This window comes from Polypterus senegalus, chromosome 15 (genome assembly GCF_016835505.1).
Source record: "Polypterus senegalus isolate Bchr_013 chromosome 15, ASM1683550v1, whole genome shotgun sequence".
Lineage (NCBI taxonomy): Eukaryota > Metazoa > Chordata > Cladistia > Polypteriformes > Polypteridae > Polypterus > Polypterus senegalus.
In genome coordinates, this window is record NC_053168.1 from 98,738,531 (window position 1) to 98,755,105 (window position 16,575).

The 16,575-nt window shown below is 42.6% G+C and overlaps 2 protein-coding genes across 6 annotated transcripts in view; one reads left to right on the forward strand and one right to left on the reverse strand.

Annotated features, from left to right (window-relative positions):
- The window catches only part of fbxl2 (F-box and leucine-rich repeat protein 2), a 44,868-nt gene extending 39,029 nt beyond the window's left edge, over positions 1–5,839 (forward strand). Inside the window, exons 3-15 of the mRNA XM_039736314.1 lie at positions 2,091–2,145; positions 2,461–2,535; positions 2,620–2,714; positions 2,797–2,865; positions 2,942–3,037; positions 3,169–3,295; positions 3,385–3,459; positions 3,730–3,860; positions 4,195–4,255; positions 4,336–4,380; positions 4,460–4,516; positions 4,591–4,803; positions 4,897–5,839. Of these exons, the coding sequence (XP_039592248.1) occupies positions 2,091–2,145; positions 2,461–2,535; positions 2,620–2,714; positions 2,797–2,865; positions 2,942–3,037; positions 3,169–3,295; positions 3,385–3,459; positions 3,730–3,860; positions 4,195–4,255; positions 4,336–4,380; positions 4,460–4,516; positions 4,591–4,803; positions 4,897–5,004 (1,207 nt within the window). The 3' untranslated portion in view covers positions 5,005–5,839. The remainder of the gene's footprint in view (positions 1–2,090; positions 2,146–2,460; positions 2,536–2,619; positions 2,715–2,796; positions 2,866–2,941; positions 3,038–3,168; positions 3,296–3,384; positions 3,460–3,729; positions 3,861–4,194; positions 4,256–4,335; positions 4,381–4,459; positions 4,517–4,590; positions 4,804–4,896) is intronic.
- Positions 5,833–16,575, reverse strand: part of ubp1 (upstream binding protein 1) — a 75,801-nt gene continuing 65,058 nt past the window's right edge. For all 5 annotated transcript variants that reach the window (XM_039736310.1, XM_039736308.1, XM_039736309.1 and 2 more), the window contains 6 exons: positions 16,274–16,367; positions 15,693–15,783; positions 15,337–15,458; positions 7,133–7,275; positions 6,836–6,887; positions 5,833–6,452 (listed from right to left, as the gene is read on the reverse strand). In XM_039736310.1, the coding sequence (XP_039592244.1) occupies positions 6,415–6,452; positions 6,836–6,887; positions 7,133–7,275; positions 15,337–15,458; positions 15,693–15,783; positions 16,274–16,367 (540 nt within the window). In that variant the 3' untranslated portion in view covers positions 5,833–6,414. The remainder of the gene's footprint in view (positions 6,453–6,835; positions 6,888–7,132; positions 7,276–15,336; positions 15,459–15,692; positions 15,784–16,273; positions 16,368–16,575) is intronic.

Consider the following 16,575-nt stretch of genomic DNA (forward strand, 5'->3'; position numbering starts at 1 on the left):
ATGGGATGATTTGAAGCAGGCTGTCCATGCTCGGTAGCCATCAAATGTAACTGAACTGGAGAGATTTTGTATGGACGAATGGTCAAAAATACCTCCATCCAGAATCCAGACACTCATCAAAGGCTATATAGGTGGCATCTTGAGGCTGTTATATTTGCAAAAGGAGGCTCAATTAAGTACTGATGTAATATCTCCGTTAGGGTCCCCAAGTTTATGAACCTGTCTAATTTTGTTATGATGCATATGGCATATTTTCTGTTAATCCAATAAAATTAATGTCACTGCTGAAATACTACTGTGTCCATAAGGCATGTCATATATTAAAAGGAAGTTGCTACTTTGAAAGCTCAGCCAATGATAAACAAAAATCAAAAGAATTAAGAGGGGTTCCAAAACTTTTTCATATGACTGTATGTGTGTATGTGTATATATGTGTATAAAATATGAATGAATATGAATAAAGGATTATTAGGAACACCTGTTCAATTTCTCATTAATGCAATTATCTAATCAACCAATCACATGGCAGTTGCTTCGATGCATTTAGGGGTGTGGTCCTGGTCAAGACAATCTCCTGAACTCCAAACTGAATGTCAGAATGGGATAGAAAGGTGATTTAAGCAATTTTGAGCGTGGCATGGTTGTTGATGCCAGACGGGCGGTCTGAGTATTTCACAATCTGCTCAGTTACTGGGATTTTCACACACAACCCTTTCTAGGGTTTACAAAGAATGGTGTGAAAAGGGAAAATCATCCAGTATGCGGCAGTCCTGTGGGCGAAAATGCCTTGTGGATGCTAGAGGTCAGAGGAGAATGGGCCAACTGATTCAAGCTGATAGAAGAGCAACTTTGACTGAAATAACCACTTGTTACAACCGAGGTATGCAGCAAAGCATTTGTGAAGCCACAACACGCTCAACCTTGAGGCACATGGGCTACAACAGCAGAAGACCCCACCAGGTACCACTCATCTCCACTACAAATAGGAAAAAGAGGCTACAATTTGCACAAGCTCACCAAAATTGGACAGTTGAAGACTGGAAAAATGTTGCCTGGTCTGATGAGTCTCGATTTCTGTTGAGACATTCAAATGGTAGAGTCAGAATTTGGCGTAAACAGAATGAGAACATGGATCCATCATGACTTGTTACCACTGTGCAGGCTGGTGGTGGTGGTTTAATGGTGTGGGGGATGTTTTCTTGGCACAATTTAGGCCCCTTAGTGCCAATTGGGCATCGTTTAAATGCCACGGGCTACCTGAGCATTGTTTCTGACCATGTCCATCCCTTCATGACCACCATGTACCCATCCTCTGATGGCTACTTCCAACAAGATAATGCACCATGTCACAAATCTCGAATCATTTCAAATTGGTTTCTTGAACATGACAATAAGTTCATTGTACTAAAATGGCCCCCACAGTCACCAGATCTCAACCCAATAGAGCATCTTTGGGATGTGGTGGAACGGCAGCTTCGTGCCCTGGATGTGCATCCCACAAATCTTCATCAACTGCAAGATGCTATCCTATCAATATGGGCCAACATTTCTAAAGAATGCTTTCAGCACCTTGTTGAATCAATGCCACGTAGAATTAAGGCAGTTCTGAAGGCAAAAGGGGGTCAAACACCGTATTAGTATGGTGTTCCTAATAATCCTTTAGGTGAGTGTGTATATATATATATATATATATATATATATATATATACACACACAGTACAGGCCAAAAGTTTGAACACACCTCCTCATTCAATGTGTTTTCTTTATTTTCATGACCTTTTACATTGGTAGTTTCTCACTGAAGGCATCAAAACTATGAATGAACACGTGGAGTTATGTACTTAACAAAAAAGGTGAAATAACTGAAAACATGTTTCTTCAAAATAGCCACCCTTTGCTCTGATTACTGCTTTGCACACTCTTGGCATTCTCTCGATGAGCTTCAACAGGTAGTAAATGGTTCATGTAACTACCTGTTGACGCTCATCGAGAGAATCGCTTGACTCTCTTTGCTTTCTAGAAGTCACAGAGAACATGAGGTGACTGAGCACAGGAACCAAATGACATCCGTCTGTCTTTTATTCCCACAGAATATTTTCTTACCTTGATGTGGTCACCTTATGCCGATGTGCTCAGGTATCTAAGGTAAGTCTTACTGTGTCTTTAAGGACATGTGGTTTCAAAGAAGAGATGGCAACCAAGTATGGCAGACCTGGTGTGCAGAAGAATGTAAATAAAGGTAAAGGTGAGGCTTTCATTTAAGAGATGAATAGGTCCTTAAGGGATAACTGTCAGGGGGCAGGAAAAAGGCGAGTAAAGGGTAAAAAGAGGCAAGTATGGCAGAGGAGGTGTTGTACCAGATGATGAATAAAGGTGGGGTGGCCTTTGTGGGTTATGTAACAGACGAGAGCTTGTGACGGAAGAATCGATCACATTCACCACACATGGCTTTCTTCTCAGGCTTGGAACATCCTAGCACTGGATGGGAGCAACTGGCAGAAGATCGACCTGTTCAACTTCCAGACGGATATCGAGGTACAGGATGATGGCAGCTCTGTTTACTGTGTAAAGCGTCTTTTAAAGGCTGAATGAGCAGCCCCTTTGTTTGGTCTCCTACAGGGCCGTGTGGTAGAAAACATTTCCAAGCGCTGCGGGGGTTTCCTGCGGCAGCTCAGCTTGAGGGGCTGCCTTAGCGTGGGAGATGCCTCGATGAAGTGAGTCTTGACAGTTGACCCCCCAGTGCCCTCTCTTCTTTTGCTCACTCCATCACAAGATTGCCCCCCTTCTCTTTTTCAGAACTTTTGCTCAAAACTGCAAGAATATTGAAAGTCTGAACCTCAATGGATGCACAAAAATTACAGACAGGTGGGCTGTACAGGTGGACAGGTGAGGTGGCCAGTAGATGCCAACACCATCTCATACTCTTGTGTTTTTCCTCCAGCACATCTGCGAGTCTAAGCAAATTTTGCCCCAAGCTGAGACATCTGGACCTGACATCCTGTGTCTCCATAACCAACAACTCCTTAAAGGCTTTAAGGTATGAAGTCTCCCCATCAAGCCTGCCCAAGTGGCTCTCTGGAACAAATTGCCCCCTCTTTCTTACAGGAGAAGACCACCTCCTAGCCTTTACCTCCTCTTGCTGACTGCAGCTCATTTTCTCCACCACAGCGAGGGCTGCCACCACCTGGAGAACCTGAATATCTCTTGGTGTGACCAGATCACAAAAGATGGCATTGAGGCCCTGGTGAGAGGATGTCCTGGTCTCCAAGCACTGTTCCTGCGGGGCTGCACGCAGGTAAGTGTGCCAGTTGCTGAGGCTGCTTAGTGTAGTGGGGGCCTCTTAGTTTCCACATATCTCCTGGCCTTGTACATCTTGTTTTGCAGCTTGATGACGATGCCCTGAAGCACATCCAGAAGCACTGTCCAGAGCTGTTGACCATCAACTTGCAGTCGTGTACAGTACGTGCCACAGCTCTGCACAAACCCAGTAAGATTAGTCCTTTGTGAAAGGTGCCATATTGAAAACTACAAGGCTTTGATCTGCTCCCACCGCTGGGCTAGGAGTTGAGGGTAGTGTGCATCTGGGCCAGTGATTGAAGCCACTTGTTCTGATGTGTAACAGTAGCTGGCTGTAGGCAAATGAATGATCTGATAATGTGTCACTGGCCTAGTTGGTGACAACTGAACGTTACTTTCAAAAGGGTGCTGACCCTTGTTGTTACTCTGCAGCAGATCTCAGACGAAGGGCTGGTGAGTCTGTGCCGCGGCTGTCACAAGCTGCAGATCCTGTGTGTCTCCGGCTGCTCCAGCATCACAGACGCCTCCCTTACAGCACTCGGCCTCAACTGTCCCAGGCTCAAGTGAGTGACAATCTCCTGATAGTTTTGCTACTTGGGCCCTGAGCTGCCCCCTTCTAGGTCTGTGTGGTCACTTGTAGGCCGTTTCATTTGACTGCGTCGATTGTTTTAACAGTGGAGGTCATTAGTGCACCGTTGGTGGCAGCTGCTCAGTGGTGGGCTGGTGCCTGCTGGCTGACCACGCTGGGCCGTTTTCCTATGTGACCTCAGTCTTGTGATAAGAAAAGTGCCTTCTGACCTGGCCCAATGGACTTGAGAGGGTGGGGGTTGTAGTTGTGTGACTCAAATGCCCAAATGCCATGGTGTGGACACTCACCTCTGTATTTGACATGTTTAGGATCCTGGAGGCAGCCCGCTGCTCTCACCTGACAGATGCTGGCTTCACGATTTTAGCTCGGGTAAGTCTGCAGTTTTCCTGTGTTGCCAGTTGGCTCTCCAGTGGTAAGTGTGATCGGCTCTGTGAATTGCTCTTTTGTAGAACTGCCATGAGTTAGAGAAGATGGACTTGGAAGAATGCATTCTGGTAAGTGCTTGAGCCGCACAGCCCATTTAAATCAGATGACTGGCCTGCAGCCTGTGCTTTTCTTTGTACATCCTTGCAGGTGACAGACAACACCTTGGTGCAGCTGTCCATCCACTGTCCCCACCTGCAAGCACTGGTGAGTGTCAGGCCTCTTCCCAACATGCCCTTTGCACCTCGGGCCAGCACCTTTATTTACTTCTTTCTTTACAGAGCTTATCTCACTGTGAGCTTATTACTGACGATGGCATCCGTCACCTGAGCAACAGTACCTGTGGCCATGAGCGTCTCCAGGTGGTCGAGCTGGACAACTGCCCACTAATCACAGATGTAACACTGGAGCATCTGAAGAACTGCCATAACCTTGAGAGGATTGAGCTGTATGACTGCCAGCAGGTCACAAGGGCAGGCATCAAGAGAATTCGGGTGAGGGTGTGCTGGGCTGCCTGCAGCTTGTGGGGTGCTCTTGGTCCGCTTTAGGTTACATCCATGATGACTGCCTTTGTCTCTGTCCTGCAGGCCCACCTCCCTGAGATAAAGGTGCACGCCTACTTTGCTCCTGTGACTCCACCTCCTTCGATGGGCGGCAGTGGTCCACGTCTCTGCAGATGTTGTGCGATTCTTTGATGGCGGCCTGCTGAGTAGACTTGCAGGACATCTGCTGCTCTTGAGGAGTAGTGCTGGTGACTTCATTCAGACCCCTGTGTGGGGAGGGACGGGATCACTTGCTGAGGCTTCAAGCCGAGCGATGGATGCCAACAATTTTTTAAAGAGTGGGAGGAAAGGAATGCTGGGATTTCCTTTTCAGTGACTTTTGTAGCCCTTGTGTTGTTGTGGTCCTTGAGGTGACGTATTGATGATGTGCGCTCACTATGTGGATAGTAACGTGACTCGTTTGGTATATATCGGGGGTGTCAGGTTGAATGCAGGGCCAGGAGATGAACGTGCCCAGTGGTGAGTTCGGCAGTGGCCACACGCTTTATTTATTTGATATTTCTGTTGCACAATAAGGCTCTGATAAATAAAGAATGTTCTTGTTTGAGCAGCAGGTGGCGCTGTTCCAGCACATCACATATGCTAAATAAAAGCAATGAAAAAGCTGGAAGGAATGTGTGTGGTGCAGCTGTGGAAAAAGTAGGGCTGGGGGATTTGTTGGGGGCTTCAGAGAGCAAACACTTGTGGTCCAATCCAGGCTGTACAGTCAAATGTACCCAATATGGCATACAGCGTGCTGCTCAGGCAAGGAGCAAAGACTGGACAAGGTGACGGGGGAAGACATGAAACAGTGCAAGAATGACCCATGAAAGAAGAAGCATTAGACGCCACAATGGGAGGACATACAGCTACAAAGAACTGGTCTGAGATGGTAGCAAGAAGGCACAACAATCCATCTTACAAAACATATTTACATTTATTGTTTCTGGATGCTCATGTGAGCTATGAGAACCGAAAAAAAAAAAAATCTAAAACATGAACAATTTTTTTCTGCTTGAAATACGGCACATGGGAATGAGAAAGCACCCAACCCCCTGAAATGTACACACCCCAGTAAAGTGGAACAGTCCTAATGCATCAGACTGGCAGACTGTGGCATGTGCCACCCACTGCAGACACGAGTTAAGGCAGAAGCAAATCCGCTTTCAACTCGGACACCCTTTTGGCACAGAGGATGGAAACGAGCCACACTCCACCACTCCCAGTATCAAGGCCCAGTCACTCACCCCTGCAAGCCTTTTTCAGCTGCTAAATTGGACAAATAAATAAATCAAAAATATGCAGCCACTGTCCATCTCTACGTACATATGTGTGTGTGTGAGTGTGTGAGAGAGGGAGGGAGTGGGTACCCAGACTGGCACCGGACCCAGCCGGATTTAAGAGTCGGGAGTTCAGCACTCATGCTATGGTCTGGTCAGTGCATGCCCTGCTGTTGCTGAAAGGAGAGCCATTGGTTTTTGGGGACTCTGCAATGTGAAACACTTTGGCCAAACAGGAAATCACGGGGGCTGCAGGTTCCCATTTCATCCATGGCAGCAGATTTTACTTTATAATGACATGGTAGCCATCTCCACTCTCAGCTGTTGGAGGAAAATAAGACAAAGTTAAAATGGGCACCCACTTAGACACGACTTGTATATTAATACTGCCTCTGCACACAACACCCCCGCCAGCTTCAGTCCACTCCAGCACCCCCAAATGTGATGAAAATTCTTTAAAACTTTAACCTTCCATGGATTTACAGATGCTAAAAATCTTTAGAAGCATGACTGAAGGAATGTGTTGATATGGTCCACCGTAAAAACAATTAAATGATACAAAAAAAGAAGCGTAACTTGAAAGATTCGGACTGACCTCCTGCTGTACGAGCGGTGCAGGATTAAAGGCAGGGCCAGCACCCCATAGTCTTAGTGGGTTAACTTGCCCAAATGTGGAAACTGAAAAGAGAATCTCACCCACTCACCTTTTAGGGTGCCAATGACAAAGCAACTCTCATCTTGAAAATTAAAAACCATCTGCAAGAAAAAAGGTGGAAGAGACTGAGGTTGAAGTGGAGGTGAGGGGCCAACACAGCTCACCTCCACTGCATTTGCACATAATCACCTCAGCACTGGCTCACCATCCACACCCTCCTCATGTGAGGTGTTCTGAATACACAAAAAGCCCACTAGCCCTCGATGTGGCAATCATTCAAATAAAGAAGAAAAAAAAAAAAAGTGCACTCATGCCAATTTCCCCCTGTAAACCCAAGTTGGCCTACCTGATCAGTGACCAATATGTGTATCCCAGTCGGGCCCTGCTTGTAAACTTGGTTGATCTGACTTTGGGAGAAGTTGAACACGGACGCGATTTTCCTGGTGAGTTCTGAGGCACTCATCTCCTCCAGATAGACGGCATGATACACTGTCAGGAACAGAAGCAAACAAGGAAAGTGTCAAACAACAAAAGCCCAGAACTCTTCTCACCAATGTTCGCTCTAAGGGCCAGTTTATATTTCAAACTTGGAAATGCATAAGCATGCACATCATGGCTGCCACACGTTCCCAGCATTCCTCTGAGCAAGTCCACATAAATTAACACGCTTGCGTGAGTTGCAGTACCAGCAAAAAAATCAACATATGGCAGCAAGCTGCTTTGCTGCTCCTACAGGATCAATGTACTGTACATGCTTAAACGTTTGATGAATAGTTCGATGTGATGAAGCAAATGAAGGAAACAAATGCAGACATACAAGTGTATTCATGGTGCTTTTCTTCACCTTCACCAATACAAGCATATTTCCCATCGTAATGACGTGAAATATTTAAATATCTTGCATACCATCTTCTGTGCGGTCTTTTTTTTTTTTTCTGGCACATTCACAACAGCATCACAATGTATAAAAGCATATTTGAGCCACAAAGAAGAACAATTAGGGGCCATGTTTAAATGTCTATTTTGTGATTAAAATAATGGAAATTTTGTCATTAAAAGTAGAACACGGCAAATGTCATCCTAAACCCGAGCCAGTCATTAATCACTACATGCTTCTGGGGCTTCCTCCTGTGCCGACAGCAGCGGCAGGCAGTGATTGCCACACAGAACACATTCACTTTATGATATTCCAGCTCTCTGCACATTTAGAATCCTTGGATGTATACCTGATATCACTTTCATGATGAAATGTGTTAAAAGCATTTATTTATATTATATTTTACAGATAGATCTTTAGCTTCATTTGAATAATGAATACTGTTAATAATTACACATGTGGGGACAGCACGGTGGAGGAACAGTAGAGTTGCTGCCTTGCAGTAGGGAGTCACGTCTGTCTGTGGGTGCTTGTATTCACCTTGCGATAAGCTGATGCCCCATCCCCGGATTGTTTCTGCCTCACGCACACTGCTTGCTGGAATAGGCACGTCCCTTGAATAATGAATGTAATCATTAAACAACCATCTTTTTCAGTGATATTGTGGCGTGGTGTCAATGGAATTTAATAGATACTTCAGGCAATTCACAACTTTGTCGCATATCCCCCAGCATGCAAGGACTGCTTGAATTCTGCAATTCATAGACTTCACCAGGGGCCTCACGTATAAATGGTGCGTACGCACAGCAATGTTGCGGATGCCAGTTTCCACGCTCACTAGTTGTATAAAAGCTAAACTTGTAAAGCCATGCGCATATTTTCATGACAGCTTCACAGTTTGTGTATGCACCTTTTTTCATACTGGTGGCACCCAGCATCAAAGTAGTGCCGTTTCCATGGCCTGCCTTTCTTTTTCAGATTTGCATCAATGGCGCAGGATTTATCAAACACACCAAACTTAACTGCATATTGTTTACAAACTTAATGTACTTGATTGTAATCATTATGTAACAAAATAATGGTGCACGGAACGGCAAAACTATTTCAACTACCATATCTGCTTTGGCATTACTAGAAGACAGCGCAAATGGAAGACTTAGAATAGAGCGCACATTTCTAGGTAATGATGTCTGGCTTCTAAGTTGATTTCGATTTCCAAGAGCCATCCTCTTGGAGCTGTGTGCTGAACTGACGCCGGCTTTACAAAGCACACTTTGAGGATTTGTGCTCCACCTGCTCTTTTACAAATTCTGTCCACTTGGGTTTTTAGCTACAGGAGCTTTTCAGTGTGACCTTGCAGATGATCGGGTATTTCATGAACATCATTGAGTTGTGCCATGCCAGCTATATAGGATGTCATTATCCTCTTGTCATCGAGATACTGCATGTAAAATTTCCTTACAGTGTGGTTGAACTGAGAAACATCAAAGCACAATGTCCCGTTTTCCAAATGTAATCTGAGCGGTCAACTGCACACACGTTGCTATTGCAATGGCGCTGGACAAGTTGCATCAGCCAGGAATGAATCACCAAAAGAGTGAGCAGGCATTACATCATTTATAGGAGGAGAGTCTATAATAATGGCAACTCTTTCCAACTTGTGCGGCAAAAGGCAAGCTGTCCTTTTAAGGACAGCAAGTCACCTCAAAGAACCATGTAAAGAGCAGAGAATCCATCTGTTGTGGTACCCACCGATACTACGCTATAAAGGCACCTTCAGAGAATGAATTTGCTTATGTAAATAGAAAGCATTAATGTATCTATTAATACATATGTATACATTGATTAATGTGCTGCTCTATAGTCCACAGAAAGTGTGTCGCATTGCGCAAGCATGTAGCGTTGTGCGTAATGTGGAACACAATCATGGCTTACCTGTACATGAAGAGACACGGTATGATGATAGCCAAATCAGACAGCATTACTTAATTTGAATGTAATTAGCAGAATGCAAAAACAGGTTATCAGATGCAGCATTTATTTTTTAACCAGTTCATAAAATGTGTGATTAATATCACATAGTACAGGCCTTATATTCCTTGGTTCATTGGTCACACCTCTTACAGCATCCACTATTGCATTTTGTGACTGCAGAACAGCATCCGTCAGCACAAAGCCAGATACCCGGCGGTTTCTGAGGTAGAGGTGTGTTAGTTTTGGGGAGTTGTCCTCTTAAGCTTTCTCTTTAGCATATGACAGGCATGCTCAATTGGATTTAAATCAGGTGACTGGCCTAGTCATTCAAGAATTTTCTATTTTTTAGCTCTGAAAAACTCTTGTGTTGTCTTAGCAGTATGTTTGTGATCATCATCTTATTGCAGGATGACACGCCAGCCAAGGTGTTTGGAGGCATTTACAGGAAATTGAGCTGATGTTTCTAAACCTTTATAGCATTAGGCAGCTGCTGTCAGCAGTTCCATCAGCAAGGAAGAAAAGTGTGCCAGTATCTGTGGCAGTCATACATGTCCAAGTCGTAACACCATATCTATATCTATATCTATACACGTGGACAAAATTGTTGGTACCCTTCAGTCAATGAAAGAAAAACGCAAAATGGTCACAGAAATAACTTTAATCTGACAAAAGTAATAATAAATAAAAATTCTATGAAATTTAACCAATGAAAGTCAGACATTGATTTTCAACCATGCTTCAACAGAATTATTTAAAAAAATAAACTCATGAAACAGGCCTGGACAAAAATGATGGTACCCCTAACTTAATATTTTGTTGCACAACCTTTTGAGGCAATCACTGCAATCAAACGATTCCTGTAACTGTCAATGAGACTTCTGCACTTCTCAGCAGGTATTTTGGCCCACTACTCATGAGCAAACTGCTCCAGTTGTCTCAGGTTTGAAGGGTGCCTTTTCCAGACGGCATGTTTCAGCTCTTTCCAAAGATGCTCAATAGGATTGAGGTCAGGGCTCATAGAAGGCCACTTTAGAATAGTCCAGTGTTTTCCTCTTAGCCATTCTTGGGTGTTTTAGCTGTGTGTTTTGGGTCATTGTCCTGTTGCAAGACCCATGACCTGCGACTGAGACCAAGCTTTCTGACACTGGCCAGCACATTTCTCTCTAGAATCCCTTGATAGTCTTGAGATTTCATTGTACCCTGCACAGATTCAAGACACCCTGTGCCAGATGCAGCAAAGCAGCCCCAGAACATAACAGAGCCTCCTCCATGTTTCACAGAAGGGACAGTGTTCTTTTCTTGATATGCTTCATTTTTCCGTCTGTGAACATAGAGCTGATGTGCCTTGGCAAAAGTTCAATTTTGTCTCATCTGTCCATAGGACATTCTCCCAGAATCTTTGTGGCTTGTCCACATGTAGTTTGGCAAATTCCAGTCTGGCTTTTTTATGATTTGTTTTCAACAATGGTGTCCTCCTTGGTCGTCTCTCATGAAGTCCACTTTGGCTCAAACAACGACGGATGGTGCGATCTGACACTGATGTTCCTTGAGCTTGAAGTTCACCTTGGATCTCTTTAGAAGTTTTTCTGGGCTCTTTTGTTACCATTCGTATTATCCGTCTCTTTGATTTGTCATCAATTTTCCTCCTGCGCCACGTCCAGGAGGTTGGCTACAGTCCCATGGATCTTAAATTTCTGAATAATATGTGCAACTGTAGTCACAGGAACATCAAGCTGCTTCGAGATGGTCTTATAGCCTTTACCTTTGACATGCTTGTCTATAATTTTCTTTCTAATCTCCTGAGACAACTCTTTCCTTCGCTTCCTCTGGTCCATGTTGAGTGTGGTACACACCATGTCACCAAACAACACAGTGACTACCTGGAGCCCTATATATAGGTCCACTGACTGATTACAAGATTGTAGACACCTGTGATGCTAATTAGTGGACACACCTTGGATTAACATGTCCCTTTGGTCACATTATTTTCAGTCTTTTCTAGGGTACCATCATTTTTGTCCAGGCCTGTTTCATGAGTTTATTTTTTAAATAATTCTGTTGAAGCATGGTTGAAAATCAATGTCTGACTTTCATTGGTTAAATTTCATAGAATTTTTATTTATTATTACTTTTGTCAGATTAAAGTTATTTCTGTGACCATTTTGAGTTTTTCTTTCATTGACTGAAGGGTACCAACAATTTTGTCCACGTGTGTGTGTATATATATATATATATATATATATATATATATACATATATATACACATACATATATATATACATATATATATATATATATATATACATATATATATATATATATATACATATATATATATATATATATATATATATATATATATATATATATATATATATATATATATATATATATATATATATATATATAGTCCCTGTAACTAACTGCCATTTCAACGCATTCTCTCGTCATGACATACACGTGGGTGACATCAGTGACGGTGCCTAAATAAGGCATGTGATGAAGTATGCAATATAAAGGTAATTAGAAACAGCCTATGTGGGTAATGAGGCACTGAGGCAGGCCTTTATTTTCACAAATGCAAAGAAACAAAAATATAAATGCTGACTGTGTTATTGTCCAGTATGCAGATCTACACCATTGAGCTGTTCTTTGCAGTTTCCCGATTTGTACAGTTTGTTTCACTGTATCCCTGCTAGTGTAAATGTAACTATTAAAAGGTTAGAGAGGCAGTGCACTCAAAATTCAGGGCTGTGACCCAGCAAGAAAAGACTTAAAAAAAAATGTTGAATTGGGGCAAGTTGTCCTAAATTTATGGTGTTCACACTAAATGTAGTACTTCGTGAGGTATGAGTACATAATAAACAAGGATACTTGTGTCAGTTATTTGAAATATTAAAATGTGTCACTCAATTTAAATGTTCAAAGTCAACATATTTTCAATTGTAACACAAATGTGTCATTTTTCACACAATGATAGAAGTCCATAGAGGGATACATCCCTAATGAAGGATCAAAAATATATTTCTGATCAGCAACCTAAAATATGCAACATGTGGTCCAAAAGTGGCCTAGAAATTAGTGTTTTTGGGGTACAGAGGGCCAAAAATAAAGTGAACCCCCAGAAAGCTCAATATCTTGCATAACTAGACGTCAGTACGGGTCAAATGGTGCATTATATATTGATGCCTATTACCAGTAAGTCAGGAGGGACCCCAAAAAAAAAAACTAAAGTGATTTCAAAGCATTTAGAGGTAAATCCTTTGAATACAATAAAAACTGAGAATTTTAGCCTACTGGACAGCTGGAGCTCCTACAAGCCATGAAACAAAAAAGAAAGAAGGTGCAGTGGGCTAATGAGATGCTAAGTGGAGGATCACAAAACCCACCACTGGGTCTGATGAATCCTGACCACGTTATAGCAAAAATGACAAATCTTGGCTGACTGTCCACAAGCTTTTCAGACACACACTGGATACCCTGAAACTGAAGTACCCAAGCCCACCCTCTCCCTTTCATGTTTCACAAACCAACTACTAAATGTAGTAAAACATTAAAATGATCAGTGTGTTTCATCATCATCACTTACCAGATACCTTTACCCAAAGGGAACTTGCACAAGATAAATCAATAAACATAAAATAGTTTGTTTGATTAGCAGGAAAAAGTAAAAAAAAAAAAGCCATCAAACTCAAGACGATTAGTAGGTATGTTAGACGGCCATTTGTCAACAAGTTTAAGACTAAGGTCTTGGAGGACAGAAAACTCCCATGATGGTTTGTTAAGGGGTTTGTGTATTTAGAATTCCACCTCATTCATCCATGAGCAGAAGTGCTTACAGTTGTCATAAGTGACAGAAAGCAAACTGTGAGTTCAGTTTGTTATAAAATATTAGTAACTAATTATTAATGTAATGGTTTCACTGCTGGTGTCATATTTCTTGTAGGAGAAGCTGAATGTATTTCTAGAATGTTTATCTGACTTTCAGAAACATCTGAACAATCATGAAACACGAATGTTAGTTGTCAGTTCAAACAACAGCCTCACCAGCGGCCCAGTTTTGTACTTTTAGCACAGCAGTAGAGTGAGCTTTAAAGCTAAAATTGCTACATCGTTTGGCCAGTGTGTCATTGTTGATGACAAAATGCTTCTCAAGTGGCACACTGTTCTTCTGCTGCTATCTCCACAGAGATGAGCCCACATCCAGTCTTCCCAATTAACTTCGGTCTGTTAGTATCTCATTACCACCTGTGATAAGTGGTCAGTGGTATTGGGCAGGTTTTTAATAAATAAGCGTCCCAATAATGTGCAGATGTGTGCCCGACAGCACTGATTCAGGGTTGACTGCGGTGCTGGACTGATCATGAACTCATGAAAAAGTGAGCAGCTCCATCAGTTGCCACATTTACATATTAAAGTTGGGTGGAGAGCCACATCTGTGCCCAATCAGGCGAATATAAGATGAGCCTGCATGGCTGGAAGGGGCAGACAAAAAGAAAAACAAGGACAGAACAATGAGAAAGAGAGAAAAGGAAGTTAAGGAATGAGGACTGAGATGGTAGGACTGAAGAAGCCAGGGTGCAGTAGAGAGGAGGCAGGTAACTTGGAGGAGCATAGGTCCCGCGCTTGGGGTCCGAAGAGAGTCAGTCCAGCTGAGCAACGTTAGGTAGCTGGAGAGCCCCATTGCTCAACCTGGACTCCCGCGTAAAGCCAAGGAGTGGTGCTGGGAGTTGCAGAAGAAAGGCCAGACGCGGCAACCTGCCAGGGCTTTAAATGGCAGCAGAGACCCCAGCCTGGATTAAAAAGACTGGCTGTGCCTGTTGGCAGGACATATTCTCTTGTCTGCTTGAACCCATGCGGAGTAAGCAGAGGAGACGTCAGCTTTAGAAAGATGCACCAGGGCTTGTGACTTTTTTTTTTTTTTAAAAAGAAAAGATTCCTGCTTGTGATTTTTAATCTCATTTTAATGGAGTTATTTATTGCATTTTTAACCTGCACTTATTTATCATGGATTTTATGGAATTTTTTTTTATATTTAATGAAAATCATTTGATGCATTGCACTTTTGAACAGAGTTTTTTGACTGATTTAATTTAAATGCAATGAACACCTTTGCACCTACACCTTGCTGGATGTTTGTGTCCTCATATGCCCGGCACATCTCTGTCTATGACTAATGAAAGTTCGGGTTCAAGAGGCTCCTTAAGGAAACAGGAATCATGCAGCCAGCCCGGACCATCACACCACCCCAGAGTACCACTATGTGAGGTCATTAAAATATGTTGTATGTAGAAATGTTCTGCCCAGGCTAAAGCAGCTAAACTCAACTATTTCGAAACAGATAAATATTTATCTTCTCAGATGCAGTCACAATGAGTTCTTCCCCCAAATCTATGCCCTTAAAGTAATGTGCAACATAATGGTAATCTAGGAGTAACGGTGACCATCATACTTAAATGACATCCCTTCATCCGAGATCAGCAAACACACACAAAAAAAAAAAAAAAAAAAAAAAAAAAAAAGTACTTCTGAATGGTGAACTAATTAACAAGCACAAACGTGGACTGCTTCCCACATCTAATTGAAACAGATCTTTACATCTGCCCTGTTCTTGATGCCACTGCTGTAACGACAAGTTCTGCCCCACTGTGACCCTCTAAAGCATTAAATATGTCAGATATTGAAAAGATAAACCTACCGTAAATATTGTTGCTGCCATGTTCTCCATTTTCAACGTCTCCTGTACCTTTCAGATGTGCAACATTTTTAGTTGGTGTGCTTTCCTGGCAGACATAGATAGTTAGCCGTGGCCTAACTGTCCTAAGATCAAGCAAAAAACATTACTTAAATGCAGAACTTCCCATAAGTCTGTGTTCACCTCACACCTTTGCAGCTTTAAGATGGTCATTGAATAACTAAGGAACAGCAGAACAATATTGACCATGAAATACTTGGGACAATCACAATATTCCTTAGGCGGTCTCAGGGTTAGGAGGGCTCTCTCTTTCCTCAGGCTTCCACTTAATCAAAATGTCGTATCTGCTTCACAATTACCTTGATTTAAGTGCATTGCAGAGGCGAATTCCATCTGCTGGACCACAAATCTGCACCAGGTCATCTCGTGTCAGTTTGAGTAAATCTGAACCTGGAAAAAAACAAGCACTGGCATTCATTAGTTCACACTCTGCACACATGAACATTATGTACTCGTATTCGTGCATATTCCCTAAAAATTAGTACAGCCTTCTTTACAGGCACTGCAAAACCCCAAAACAACTGTGATTAATACTGAACCACTGTTAGCCAAACAGCTTTAGAATATCAGGCCTACCTCACAACTCCCAATTTGTTCTTATATCCCAGAGTCAAGGCTCTTTAGAAGTTATAATAAAATTAAAAAAAAACATAAAAATCGACCAACAGTTACTGTGAAGTGGCCACTGTAGGAAGGTTATGCAGTTGCCCATGTACCAAAGCTTGACATTAGCCAAGTAGTAAATATAGACAAGTTCGTGACACAAAGTATGCTGCAACATTCCACTGATGGAGTTTTAGGAGGGATGTGCAATAGGTCTTTAGAAAAGATTGACACAGCATCACAGCAGACTGAAACAAACACACAGGGCCACACTCACCTGAGAAGTTAGAAAACAATCTTGCGTAGGAAGCAAATCTGTTTTTGTGAAGCCACTGCTGCGCCTCTTGTATTGAAGCAGTGGGGCTGAGTTGCTGGAGAGAAAATGAGACAAGTCAGACAACTCCTGTAGCCATCACTACCATCAACACCACAACCAAGACTACTGCACAAACTCTCTAAACAAAGTGATCACTCAGCATCTAAAAATTGAATATCAGGTTTAGTTTTTCCACCTTTGTCCACCATCCAGCCTTTTCTCCTTTAAACTCTAACATTTTAAGACACTGTTTAAAGTGAGAA